Here is a 14501-nt window from a genome sequence, read left to right as displayed (position 1 = left end):
TGGAAGACTGAATGATATCATGAGAGAAAGATCATGTGAATTTGATACACACAGATGGGGAAATATTTTTGCACACATCCAAAGTGCAACTTGTTTGTTTGATGTGGCTTATGAAATAAAAAAAATTTAAATAGTTATAAGTTGTTGATTTTGAGGTTGTGAAATGACATAAAATAAAAAAAAAAAAGATTTATTGAAAAAAAAAAAAAAAAAATACCAAATTTTGCATAATATTAATAGAAAGCTCAGAAAATAACAATTCTTGACTAACAATGCGCTTTGAATGAATCAAGAGTGCTCCAAAATACGTTCATGCGATTCTTTTTGTTCGAGATCTGATAGAAACACATTGCAATCAATTCACAATATTTTGATAAGTTATCAAAAGGAATAAAATTTGAGAGAGAAAAAAACGAATGAAATAATGAATAATAAATTTATTAGTAAAATAATGAATTTATTAATAAAATAATAAAATAAATAAATAAATAAAAACCACACTTGTCTGTGACAGCACGTCAATCGTCGACACCAGCTCCTTCTGCTTCTCTGTCAGCTCAGTCACCTGCGCCTCCAAAAGCTCTCTTCTTGCCCGCTCGTCCCGCAGCTCTGTCGACAGCTGGTCCAACGTGGATGACATGTGGATGATTTGGGAGAGGATGAGGTTGAGGTGCGTGGAGGTGAGGGTGAGGGGAAAAGCAGATTGAGTCTGCATTTGAGATTGTGTTTGGTTTTGGCTCTGGATTTGGCTCTGGTTTTGGTCGGTTCTGAGTGTTGTGGGTGAGAAAGACTGTGTCTGTGTTTGTGAATGTGTTTGTGTTTGTGAGTGGGTAGCTTGGTTGGAGAGTGAATTGAATAAGCTGGCGAGCTCAGAAAGCGCACTGTGTGTCTGTGTGGCTGAAGAAGAAGAAGAAGATAAAGAAGAAGGAAATGTAGAATAAGAAGAAGAAGAGGAAGAGGAAGAAGAAGAAGGATGAGAAGAGATGTTTGACAGTTTGGAAGGCGAGTGACGAGGCGAGCTGTCCTCCTCGGCGTGTTCTTCGAACGAAGAAAGAGGCGAAACACGAGGCAATCCTGGTGAATATGGAGCATTCTTCTGAGAAGAAGAGGAGGAAGAAGAGGAGAAGGAAGGTCCTAAAGAAGGCGAAAGAGGGCTTGGAAACGTAGGCTGTGGCTGTGATTGTGGATGTTGGGCGAATGATGCAAGAGAAGATGCTTGCTTTCCCTGTGAGCGTTTGTTTTCTGTCTTTTGGGTGGAATTTGATGGCTTCTTCTGTTTTTTGATCATTTCTGTAGAGAGGCTGCTTGACGATGCACCTTCTTTTCTTCGGTTTTGTTCAGATTTCTCAGAAGAAGAAGATGAAGATGAAGAAGAAGAGGAAGAGGAGGATGATGAAGAAGGTTGAGGAAACAGAAGATCCGATGGATCAATTCCTTCATCCTCATCGAATGCATCATCATCTCCTCCAATTCCAACGCCACTTCTTCTTCCTCCAAACGCTCCTGACCCATCAAACAGCTCATCTTCCTCGTCCTCTTCATCCCCTTTCTTCCTGTCTCTTCTGTGCAGCGGATCAAAGCTCTTTCTCTGCGACGACTTCGCATCTCTTCCACTTTCTCCTGCCACGCCTGTCTGCGAACGATGATGGAGCGAAGACGATGCAGGCAATGCTTCTTTCTTGTGTGTGATGTTCTGTGAAGACACACTTTGTGGATGAGGTGACAGCACTTGCGGTGGAGTGGGCTGTGGTGTGAGTGGCTGTTTAATCCCGCGAAGAAGGGCATTTTCTGCTTTTTCCTTCTTTCGCTCTTTCTCTTTCTCTCTTTGGATCATCTCTTCTTTCTCCTTTCTCTTCTTCTCCTTCTCTCTCATCTTCTCCTCTTCTATCAGAGCAATTCTTCTTCTTTCTTCCTCTTCCTCTTCTTCCACTTTCTGTGCTGCCCTCTCTTCTTCGTCTTCCTCTTTCTGCACCCAATTCGCATCTTCGTGCCGCACTGCCTGCGTAACAGCAAACGTCTGCTCGTTCAAATCCTCAGCAGATGGCAAAAACACAGATGCAGATAAAAGCGGATCAACTTTCTTTCGTCTGGAAGAGTAACCAGCCAAAGAAGAAGAAGAAGAAGAAGCAACACCATCAGCTGCTGCTCCTTCAGCCAATTTTTGTTCTTCCAATCTTTTCCTCTTTGACTCTCGCTTCATTCTGTCTTCTTCGGTGAAGAACGGGTCATCCGAATCTTTGTCTTCATCCGAGTCAGAAGACAAACACAGCAAAGACAAGTCATCTCCATACCCTTCCTCATCATCATCGTCATCTGAATCACACAATCTGTAGAACCCTTCATCCTCTTCACCATCTTCACCATCTTCTCCTCCTCCTCCTCTTCCCAGCGAATGTGAAGGAGATATTCCAGTTTCCCCTCTCTCCAACACTGCACTCCACGTCAGTGCATCTGCAGATTGTGCTCTTCGACGAGGGGTAAGAAGAGTTAAATCGTCATCTTCTTCATCTTCTGCTCCTCTTCTTCCTCTTTCTCTATCTTCATTTCCATCTTCTTCACTTCCACTTCCAAATCCACATCCATTCTCATCTCCTCCTTTTCTTCCTCTCCTCATCCTCTTCTCTGCTTCACTTGCCTCTCTCTCTTCTTTCGTCATCCAACGAGGCGTATGTCGAGGCGGTGATTGCGACGCTGTTACACGTGGCCGCCGTTTTGCTGAGCCAAAAAGCGAAAATTCGTTTCCTCTGCCTTCTTCTTCTTCTTCTTCGAAATACTCGTTTCGCTTTGTTTTTCGGTCTTTTGTGGAATTTGTGGTGTTTTTGGAGGATTCCTGGATTGATTCAGAAGAGCTGGAAAGAGTAAGCGATGGGAAGTAGATGTGGCTTTCAGCTGATAAATGTGAATAAAATAATAATTGGAACAGAAATATGAGACAAGAAAAATGAATATGTTCGAACGAAATAAAAAACACAGAAATTTTAATCAAAAATTATTAATCATTAGAATAAAGTTATCAAAACATAAAAAAAGTATCTTTCTTCAAAGAAATAAAAACACAACTGCTTCAAAACAATAAAACTCAAAAAGTCAGTTTATTTTCACACCTTTTGGCGTCGAAGGCAAAATCTGAGTGGGATTTTCTACTTCATCATTCTCTGGCAGTTCTTGTGCATTGTCAGTCATCAAATACTTGCTTCTTTTCGCTTTTTCTTCTTTATTCAAAGAAGAAGAAGAAGAAGAAGGATCTGTTGAATTTGTCCCTCTGTTTCCTTCCATTTGATCAAACATTTCCTCATTCTGCATCTGAAAATAGCTTTTTTCTGGCAAACTCGCCTCTTTCTCGTTTCCTCTGCCCATCCACTCACCAAATCCCCTTCCTCTTCCTCTTCCTTCTTCTCCTTCCTCTCCTCCTCTTTTTCCTCCTTCTTGTTTATTCCCTTCTTCTTCTCCACCTTCCATCCCACCAGCAGGCGAAGCTGCCGGCAAAGAGATCGTTGCATTGACTGAGCAATCGTCTATGTGAATCGTCTCAAACATCGACGAGTCAACTGCCTCGCCTTCTTCGTTTCCTTTGAATTCTTTCATCCACAGCGGGATTTTGCGGTCTGTCAGAAGCAGATTCATTGTCTGTGATGTGATGTTACCTGTGCTTAGGTTTGTGGTTGCGGTTGCGATTGTGGAGGTGGTGGTGGCGGTGGTTGTACCTGGAGATATGGAATCAGAAGAAGAAGAAGTTGATGATGATGAAGGAGAAGCAGCAAAACTGTTATTTGTGTTTGGATGAGCTGTTGCTAACACATTTGCCGAAGTATTTTCTTCCCCTTTTTTCTGAGTCATATCTGTCATAACAGCATCTGCTTTGACTTGTGCAAAGGGAGAGAAAACAACCCCTTGTGATTTCCCTGTGCTAAATGCTCCTTTTCCTTCACCTCCTCCTCCTCCTCTATCACTTCTGTTATTAACATTGCTATTGTTTCCAGGCCGCGGAGATTCAGAACGCACTCTGCTTCGGCCAACGCGAGGTGATTTTTGTGGATTTTTGAAGTTGTCTGAAGATGTTGAAGAAGAAGAGGAGGAAGAAGAAATATTTTCATTTTGTGAATGCATCACAGGCGATTCTGAACGATATGCTCTTTTTGGTGTTGTTGTTGCTGCTGCTCTGTTTGAAGAAGACTCATTCGAAGTGGCAGCAGCAGCAACAGAAGTATTTGAAGAGCGCTGTTGAGACAAACGATTAAGCGAAGAAGAAGGAGGCGGAGGAGGAGGAGGGTGTGTTGGTGGATGGAGCTGAGATGTGATGGAAAAGGAGAGAGTTGACGAAGTGGAAGATAAAGTTGTTGTTGTTGAACCTGAAGAAGCAGAAGAAGCAGAAGAAGAAGCTATTGTCAATGCAGCTGATGCTTCTTTGCTCATAACAGGCAGCGCGCCAGCTTCAAGTGCTGAACTCACAACAACTTCTTCTTCTTTCTCTCTTATTTTGTCTTTTTCCTCTGTGCTTGCTTTTCCTCCCACATCTTCTTTGAGGATTTCGTCGGCTTGGCCAAAGAGCTTGTCAATATCATCATTCAACACATCTACTTTTTGATCAATTGAAAGATCACCTTTGCTCTCCTTCTCTTCTTTCGTTTCTTTTTCTTTCTCTTTCTCTTTCTCTTTCTCTTCTTCTATTTTAAATTTCTCCTTCTCCTTCTCCTTCTCCTTCTCCTTCCTCATCTGCTGCATCTTCACAATCCTCCTAATCCTCTCCACTCCATGATCCGCCACCAACAGCCTCGCCTCTCCCCCTTTCTCCTCCAGCTTCTTCTTAATCGCTGCCTGCACCTCTGGCGGCAGGCGGTACACGTAAATGCTTCCATCTGCACAGCCCACAAGAACCCTCCTTCCATTTGAGGCAAACTGAGCACACGTAACAACATCGCCATGCACCCCTGTGGATGCGATCTCGTCAAAGACAGGGACGAGGAAGGGCTGAGAAGAAGAAGAAGAAGAGGAAGAGGAAGAAGAAGTTGTATTGGTATCATTATTGGAGCTAAGTAATGAAGGAGAAGAGGAAGAAGAAGCAGCAATAGCATTTCCATTTATTTTCCCCTCCGTCCCTTTCTCCTTCTCTCTCAGCACTCCCATCACGTCGTATATCCTCACTCGCCTGTCTGAACACACCACCGCCGCAAACGTTTCTGTGCTGTCAATCGAAATCCTCAGCGGTTCGACCCCCTTTTCGAGTCTTTTTGTGGCAATGGCTCGTCCTGTGCTCGCTTTCCACGTGATAAGGCGCCCGTCCTGCACTGTGGTGGTGATGCAGCGGGAGGAGGAGAGAGAAGAGGCAGCAAGGGCAGAAGAAGCAGAAGAAGAGGAAGAGGAAGAAGATGATGATGAAGACAATTGTGCCACTGTTTGAGAAGAAGAGAGAAGCAGCTTCGGAGTCAGTGAATGAGACACACAGCAGTCGAGCATTCTTGACTTAGGGCGCGAAAGATGCGCCTTCTGATATGCATCGACTGTTATCAGCTTGTTGGCAGCTGATTCTGAGCTATCTTTGCTGGCTTTATTCCCATTAGCTTCTCTTTCTCTCTCTCTTTCTCCTCCTTCCTCACCTTCTCTTTCTCCTTCTTCTTCTTCTTCTTCACTCTCCCCCTCCTCCGCATTCCCCACACCCCTCGCCACGTTCCGAAACGCCACGCTTCTGTCTGTCGCTGTCGAAACCAGCGTGTGCGAGCCAGCAAACTTCACTGCAGTGACTGTGGAGGTGTGGTCAAGAAGCGACTGGACTGGTTTGTATGTGCTCCTCTGCACAGAAAACAGGTGGATGAATCGGTCGCGGCTGGCGGTGGCTAAAAGGAATGGAGAACAGGAAAGAGGGTCGTATTGAGAGAGAGCTGCGTTGGAGGAGGCAATCATTGCAGCCATTGCAAGTGAAGAAGAAGAAGAAGAGGAGGAGGAGGAGGAGGAGGATGTGGTGTCAGTGAGGAAAGGGAAACCAGAAGGAGAAAAAGGCGTGCCAGTTGGAGAGATGGCAGGTGACATAAGAGGCGAAGCAAACGAGGAAATAAGTGAGTTTGTGGTTGATTTGAGCGTCTTCTCGAACAGTCTGAGGTCGACGCACCAGCCGAAGCCGTATTCAGAATAATCAATCGAAATGACTTCATCGTCGTGGGCGACTTGCTTGTAGATCAGGTTGATGGGCGGGAGAGGAGTTGTGTTGAAGGTGCCGTGGCGCGCTGATCGGCTGAGAGGGTCGAGGGAAGAAGGGAGAAGGGTAGTGGGTTTGTTGAGGGGTTCAATAGAGGAAGAGGAAGAAGAAGAAGAAAAAGCAACATTATTTAACTGTGTCGAAGCAAAGTCAGAAGGAAGCATAGAAGACGGGGTTGTGCTGAGGTCATACACATAAAGTGTGCCTTGTCTGTCGCCCACCGCCAAATGGAGGCCGTCTGGTGAGAACTTCAGAGAACGAACGCCCCTCATCTGGTTGGCGAGGTTTATCGACTGAGAATACGAAGTGGAGGAAGAAGAAGAAGAAGGAAGAATTTGAAGTGATTGAGGATTTTGGTTGACTGATAATTGACTTGATGAGGCAGATTCAGAAGGAGTAGAAGACAGCTGAAGTGGAGAAGAAAAAGGAGGGTTGGGCAAGTTAGTGGTTTCCATGAAGAGTGTTGATGGGATGGAAGGTGCAGTGGGAACAGCAGGTGTGGCTGGAGAAAGGGAAGATGCAAAAGAAGAAGATGAAGAAGAAGAAGAATTTGTTGTGGATGCATTGGCAAGTGATTGAATAGACGAAGATGTGGAAGATATTTGAGGGTTCTTTGAAAAACCCGAAGAAGGAGAGGAAGAGGAAGAATAGGAAGAAGAAGAAGAAGTCATGTTATTCTGACTGCCTGTCTCCTTCCTTGTCCATTTTGCCTCTCCTTTCATCGCATCCACATCGTGCAGCACATCAATCGTTCTCACAAGGCCGCACAAGAAAGGCGGTGGGATGTGCGATGCAGCACCTATGGAAAACGTGTGGGCCATGTCTGCTTTTCCTTCTATCTGCACAGAAGAAGAAGAAGAAGAAGTCGAAGACCCTCCAGCTGCTGAAGCTGTTCTTGTGGTGTGAGGTCTGTGGAATGCCATGTCCAAGTTCCAGATGCGCACTGTACCATCAGACGAAGCAGTAGCAAAGGAGCCTGGCGGAACAAGAGGCACAACTGATGAAGGGGACAATGCTGAAGAAGCAGCAAGACTGAGTGAAGTTGACTGAATGTCGTTCTGAGGACGCTGTTGGGACTGGGCGAGTGTTTGCTCTTTGTTGCATGCGGTTACTGCCAGCAGCGCTGGGTTCAGCGAAGGCACCACGTCCATCGCCCAGATGCACGCTGAGTGAGCAAGCGACGCTTTCCTCAGTGTGAACACTGCTTTGGATGAGATTGACTCAGAAAGAGAATAGTCTGCTGGGCGGGACGAGTCCTGGCTGCTGCTTTGTTTTCCCTGTGCACCTCCTCCATCCTTCTCTTTCTCTCTCTCTCTCTCTCTCTCTCTCTCTCTTTCTCTTTCTCTCCTCCGCCTGTTCTCCTCCAGAAGCTGCACATCCAAACAGTCCCACAGAAACAGCGAGTGGTCGCTGCACACAACGCCCAGCCCGCCTCCGTCGCGCGACGTCAGCCGCACCGCCACCACATCTGCGTGTTCAGCTGGCTTCGCTCTTCCATCGCCATCTTCATTCACCCCATTGACTGGACCATCTTTCGCACTCCCGCTTCTTCCTTCCACAAACCCAGCAAAGTCGTCAGTGCCCAGCGGCGGAGGCTGCGGCAGCGACGCGAGGTACTCCATTGTGTCTGGCCGGAACAAGCGGATCACTCCGTCGCAGCACCCAACACACACAAAGGCCGCATTCACCGCCAGACAGCGCGAGGGCGGAGCCTCCATCTTCATCCACTTGAGAATGCGCCTGTCGCGTCCTAGCTGGAAGAGGACGTTGGTGTTCGTGATGGCAAAGAGAGACAGTTCGTTTGAATCATCCCCAGCTGCATTTGCACCATTGCCTTCGTCGGAACCATCTTTGAGGTTGCTTGTCTTCCTTGGTGTTTGAAATGCTATTTCCAATATTTCACATTCTCGCAACGAACCTAAAATCGCAATTCTTCCGCTGATGGGATTCCATTCAGACTCAACATTTCCATTCCACTTGCCGCCGGCTTCGCTTGCTCCAGCTTTTCCATTGATTTTCTCTTTCTGCTTAATTGGAAGTGTCCAGTATTTTAAGTGCCTCGAAGCAGCCGTGGCAAACGTTTCTCCATCACTAGAAAAAGCAATAGAATTTATCCTATAAGGCATCTTATTAACTGCAATTTGTTCTCCTCTTTTCCAATCCCAAACAATCATAACATCTGTGCGTGAATCGCATGATGAGACTAGAAATTCTGGATCAGACCACCTCTGCTTTGGATGTTGAGATAACAATTTTGAAGGAGAAAAACCTAAACAACGAATACATGACTTATGACCTGTAAGTGTCTTTATTATTAATTTTGAAGAGATTTCCCATATCGAAATGGAAGGATTTGGACCTGCCTGGAAAAAAATAATACAGAAAAAAATATTCTTGAGATAAATATACGAATACTCAACCTCTCCTGCTGCAAGATATCTTCCACAAGTGGAAAATGCCAGTGCAGTAATCTTTTTTTCTTCTTTACGTTTTACAAGAAATTTCAATATTTTTCCTTGTCTGGAACTGAAAATTACAACAACACAGCCAGAAGCATATGCCAAATCACCATTGATTGGCTAAAGAAAAATGAAATTTGAGTTTTAATAAAGAAATTTAATTTTAGACAATTTTTTGGAAAAATTGTTTTGTTGTTTCAAAAAGAGTGGATGAAATTAATATTTAAAAAAATGATGTAAATACAATGCAAAAGCGCAAACGTTTACAGAAAATATATTATTGGAAATCGTTGTTGTACCAATAATGTGGTCAAGCAGCAATGTTTGCTTAAAGCTTTGTTTTTGTAAAGACATGAAATTCTTAAATTTTTATTATATAACGATAGAAAAAAAACTTGTTTCAAGAGAGGGAAAAAATAATTATATGCTTTCTGGTTTAAAAATGAAATAAGTGAAACATATTGGGTCTGACTTTTTTCATAGAAAAAGCAACTTCCAATGACTATTTTGCTTTATTTTATTCATTGAATAATTATTTGTTGCTCAAAATGAGTGAAAAATTTGTTTAAATTGAATGATGAAAAATTAATTGAAATTTAAATATTTTTTTATTATCAGTGTGACGAAAAGAAGAAGAACCATCGCCTGCACCGAAACTATCACTGTCAGCATCACTTGAAGAACTTGTATCTTCAATTGTGTCATCAAAATTAACAACATCTGATGTGATATCTTCGGTGTCATCTTCTTCTTGTATTTTCAGAGGCTCGAATTGATAAATCATTCCGACTAATTGAATAAAATCAACTTTAAAAACACTTTTAACGATGAAAGTTGATAGATAATCGTGTAGAAATTTATGGCGAAACACTGATTTAGGAAAAAATGATTTCATATGGTGCAAAATCCCTACGACGGTATTAGAACAAACCACTGTGATGGGATCTTAAAAGTTTCTTTTGTGTGCAACTATTTCGTGTTCATAACTCAAATTCGGTTAAACTTTATAAGTGACCCACTCATCACTCATAATTGTTGATCCTTGTTAAATGTTTGTTTGAATTCGAGGAAGTTAATTCTCTCTTTTTCTTGATTTTTCCTTCAAAATTATTTTTTTCTGATCTGTTCCATCCATTTTCCTCTCAATTGCTCCAAAAAACCATTTATTCCGTTTTGAGCGTGCTCTTTGGTCCTTTCTTCTCCTGAAAATGGCTTCATCGATTTCCCCTGCGATTCCAGTTCCCCCAAAAATAATTGATTGCTCGATAAAGAAATTCGTGCGTACGACACGACAAATACTGTGCCATTAACCAACGCTGTAATTTGATAAATCCAATAGATTCTTTGCAGTTTTCTTTGGTATCCTTAAGTGGAAATATTGAATCAACAGCAAAATCTTTCCAAACCCGATTTTGTATTGCTTGAAAACAGATGTTTACAACAAAGATTTTTTTGATTTGTATTTTTTGCATTTTCAATATGATACATTTCCGCCCTTGATAATGCACGTGAATAATACTTTATCTTTCCTGAAAAATTGATTTTTCTCTCGTAAAATGTGTTTATTAAACCCATTTTAAGAAAAATTTTTCAAAAAAAATATAAATTGAAGCTCAAAAACAAACTCAAAAAAACGAAGATTTCGATAACAATATCAGCAATTAAAAACCCATTATGCAAAAAAATTTATATGAATTATTCAATTGAAAAAACGAAAAAATGAAACCTCCAAAAATGTTTATGTCAACTTATCAAAAAGAAGAAAATTATTGGGTTCAATTAAATTGAGAAAAATCGGAACCCAATTTGTTGCATCTTTCAAAAAAAGGATGAAGCAAAAATGTTTCCTCCAATATTGGTTTTATATAACAATTTGAAAGTTTGTGAGTATATATTTTCAATTTTTCATTATCATATCTGAAATCATCCAGTTTTGAAATACCTTGATAACCTGTTTCAGAGATAATACACCATTTATAATTCGAATTTGGTCAACTTATTATTCAAATTTGATAAACAAATTATTCAAATTTGTTGGACTTTTTATTCGAAATTAATAAACTTTTTATTCGATTTTGGTTTACTGATTATTCGAAGTTGTTTAACTTATTATTCAAAATTGAAAAAAATGAGTATTTTTATAAAAAAATTTTTGTGAAAAATGGGCTTTTGGCTGAATGTCAAAAAGCGATTAAAATACTTTGTTTAGTTAATATTCATAAAAATGTTGATAAATTGAACATCGATTTGTGTTATTTCGTTAGAGAACTAATTAATATACAACTCCTCTTTCTATTTGGGATAGAGCCCCGTTTTATGGGCTCAGCCGATCAATGTGACGTGAAATTTGTGGTGTTTGCTGATGTGATGAAAAAGTTAAAAAGAATTAAAAAGTTAGCGTCCAATAACAGGCTGTGCAAATTTGCACTGAGGAGTTATATCTTTCTTTTATGACTACAAAACACGAAGACTTTCAAAATGCAAGAAAAGGTTTTATTAACTGTAAGTTCCATGGGTGGGAAAAGCTTCGCTTTGTGGAGGGAAAAGAGGAGTTGTATATTAATTAGTTCTCTAACGAATTAAAAAGCATTAGCTTCTCAATTCTCGAGAACAAATGAAAATACAACTCCTCTTTCTATTTGGGATATCATTAATTGGGCATGTTTTGTGTCTCCTGTTCCATTAATATTGCGTAGGCTCTTGTTACTACTCTCTCTGTTCGTGTGCAAATATTTCTTGATTTCTTGACAGTTGAATGGGAACATGATCGCTTCGAATCCTCTTCCTGATCTATACAAATATTTTCCTTATTGTGCAGTTTATCTTCAACTTCTTTGACTTCTTCATTTTCCTTATTGTTATCCTTCTCCTCTCCAACGGTCTGCGATGATTGCGACTCTTCGATGTCCATGTCAATGCTCTGTTCTGTGAGAGAGGGAAGCTGTTGTGTTGGAATGGAACAATTTGCCTGTAAAGATAGTTGTGGGGAATTAAAAGTTTGTGGTTGCGCCAGCGATAATCCAATTGAATTTGAAGGTTGCTGGCTTTGAAAATACTGAGAGGAGGGCTGAAACTTAAACGTCTGAGGTTGTTGTTGATACAGTTGCGAAGGATGTGGTTGAGGTGAAAGGGATATATCATGTTGAACAGGAAACACGTTTATTGCAGATTGGTTTGGAGCTTGGATGTTTGCAAAAGAAGATCCTTGAGTTATTTGGGCGCTCCAAGGTTGTATTTGAGACCCCGTTTGTGGGAATGGTTGGTGCTCTGTCAGAACCTGGGCCATCGCTTGAGCAGTGTTTGTTTTGAAGTAAGAATTAGTTGGTGTGTGAGCTGTGGGAGACAATCTGGCAAAGTGTGCTACCATAACCTCCGGAACTCCAGCGGCAAGGAGAGCAGACAAAGCTGCATGCTTTATAGTATAAGGCCGAAACGAGGGGTTGATTCCTGCCTGCTTCATTGCCTCCTTTGCGAGTTTACGAATTCCATCCTTTGACATTCTTGATCCGGTTCTCGTGTTAATTACGAACGTGTCTCTTCCTGGATACAAAACTTTAATTTGGTTCCAAAGTTCCAATATTGCACGCACTGGACAAACATCTGACTGGATCTCCTTCAGTTTAGGGACTGTGATGAACGATCTTGCGAGTCTTGTTTTCAATTGGACTGAAAGATGAATTGCATTCTCAGAGATTATCGAATCGTTCATAGAAATGCTCGCCAGTTCTGAAAACCTGCATGCAGTGAATAACATACACAGAGTTATTGATTTCAATGTCAGAGAGTATACGCTCAATGTCTCGTTGGGCCACAGAGTTCGGAGATAATTGAAAAGGACCTGTGGATCCCATATTTCCTCGTACGGAGCTCTTTTCTTTTCCTTTCTCATGATAGATCGAAAGAATGTCTTTATTATCGGTACTGTTCCTAAATCGAAAGAGAAAGCACTTCTAGTGAATAGCGACACTGCGGACCTTGTTTGCTTTAAGCACTGAGGAGGAAAACCCTCATTATCTAAGCATATGAAAGTGTCCAAGCACTTCCTCACCCAAATCACAGGATCTGACGGTAACCCCCCCATATTCCCCTTGATCCAAGCGTTTGCGAAATGTGCGAATCCAAATGTGTATGTTGTCCATGTTGACGTGGCAACACTATTTTTAATGTGTATTATCATGCTGTCCGGAACATTAAGTTTTCGTAGGCCCTGCTCAAACCACTGTTCACCCGCCTTCTTGACTAGGGAAAGCTTATTGCCAGGTAACCTCCCGGAGGAAGCGCTGCTCCTCTCGCCTTCAGACCCTGCCCTGGAAGTAATATCATTCGTGAACATCTCCATCTCATGAATCGTCTTTTCCACAGTTGAAGGGTCTGGCTCCAAATCTGATTCGTCCAATCCGGTATCAGAAGAATCATCTTCGCTCTCTCCTTCAACGCTTTCCTCATCGTCTGAAGGATCAGTGGAATTGGCGGATGGGCAAGAACCACCTCGCCCTTCCACGGATAGCTCAGACCGTCCTGACATAATCTGCTGCCTGGCCCGCACCACCGTTGAAGCTTTCTGTTCTTTGCACTTGCAAACGCATCCAGAGTCGGTTTGATCCTGAGGTAGTTGAGTGCCATCTGAAGAGCCTGATTTTTGATTTCGTAATCTCCCGACTGCTCGAGTCTTGACAGGGCATCTGCCTCCACATTTCTTTTTCCTGCAATATGAACTGCTTTGACCTGGATTCCCTGACTCTCCACAAGTTTCCTGATCTCTTTCAATAGAGGTCGCAGATTCTTTCCTGCTCCCCATCTGTTTATGTTGTAAACTACCGATGTGTTGTTCGAGCGTATCAACACCTTCCTTTCCGACAGTTTTGCGATATCCTGAGAAAACCTTGCAAGCGCAATCTTGACTGCAAGTAATTCCCTGAAGTTTGATGTTTGGTTTTGAGCAACTCTGTTCAAAGGGACGTGAAAAATCTTCTTGAGTTGTCCTGATATCTTTACACTTCCTCCGCATGCCCATGGCGAGGCATCTGTTGTAATCGTCACCTGAGGGGAGCCAAAGGATTGAAGCGTTCTTTGTTTTCTCTTCCTGACTTCGCTTATCCAGAATGTCAATTATGGAATCATTCCATAATGAAGTCGACATAGTCCGTTCCATCCATTGATGTTGACATTCTTCATTAGGCATTGATAAAGGTTTGTCTTGTGTAATGAAGCGTCTGTGTGGACAAATCTGGCAGCGCTTATTTGCCCCACAATTGAAGCAAATCTTCTGACTGAGATTGGACGCCTCTTTATTGTGTTTATCAGTACCATGTGACACTTCTGAACAATGGAGGCAATTCTCTCTTCGTTCAGAGCCACTGTCGACTGAATCGAATCCCATTTCCATCCCAGAAAGTTGAATCTTTGTTTTGCCTGAAGTTCGCTTTTCTCCTTGTTGACCATCAGACCAAGTTGGGAGAACCAATCCATAACCTCCTTTGTTATTTGCTCCAGCTTCTGTTTGTCCTTGTGAAGAAAGAGGACATCGTCCAGATAAGAGATGCAACGAACTTTCCACTTCATTCTCACCAGCTTTATAATTGAACGCATGATCTTCGTAAAGATTCTTGGGGCATCCTTCATTCCAAATGGAAGGCATCGAAACGCTATTGTTTCTTGATGAAATTTGAAAGCCAAAAACGGGATGAAATCTTCGCGAACAGGGATTAAGAAATATGCTTGAGAGAGATCCAATGAGGTTGCAAAATCTCCCTTTTCCATCAACTTTTCCACAGTTCTGTGATCCTCCAGCTTGAACTTGATTGATTTCAGGGCTTTGTTCAGAGGTCTGCAGTCCAATATTTGTCTCCATT

The 14501-nt window shown here is 42.1% G+C and overlaps 2 protein-coding genes across 2 annotated transcripts; both read right to left on the bottom strand.

Annotated features, from left to right (window-relative positions):
• Positions 1-125: 125 nt before the first annotated feature.
• Positions 126-9003, bottom strand: MONOS_11102 (putative mitogen-activated protein kinase-binding protein 1; the record flags this gene model as incomplete). The annotated part of the gene is made up of 5 exons (XM_067863608.1): positions 126-335; positions 502-2889; positions 3105-8553; positions 8611-8769; positions 8911-9003. 5 exons carry the CDS (start codon positions 9001-9003, stop codon positions 289-291), a joined length of 8136 nt encoding a protein of 2711 aa, XP_067729930.1. The 3' UTR covers positions 126-288.
• A 2296-nt stretch (positions 9004-11299) lies between these two features.
• MONOS_11103 (uncharacterized protein) lies at positions 11300-12403 on the bottom strand (the record flags this gene model as incomplete). Its single annotated transcript, XM_067863609.1, has 1 exon — positions 11300-12403. One exon carries the CDS (start codon positions 12401-12403, stop codon positions 11300-11302), a length of 1104 nt encoding a protein of 367 aa, XP_067729929.1.
• Positions 12404-14501: the final 2098 nt, after the last annotated feature.

The sequence above is a fragment of the Monocercomonoides exilis genome (assembly GCF_001643675.1).
Source record: "Monocercomonoides exilis strain PA203 chromosome Unknown scaffold15-1837935, whole genome shotgun sequence".
Lineage (NCBI taxonomy): Eukaryota > Preaxostyla > Oxymonadida > Polymastigidae > Monocercomonoides > Monocercomonoides exilis.
This window is presented reverse-complemented; position numbering and strand designations above follow the sequence as displayed.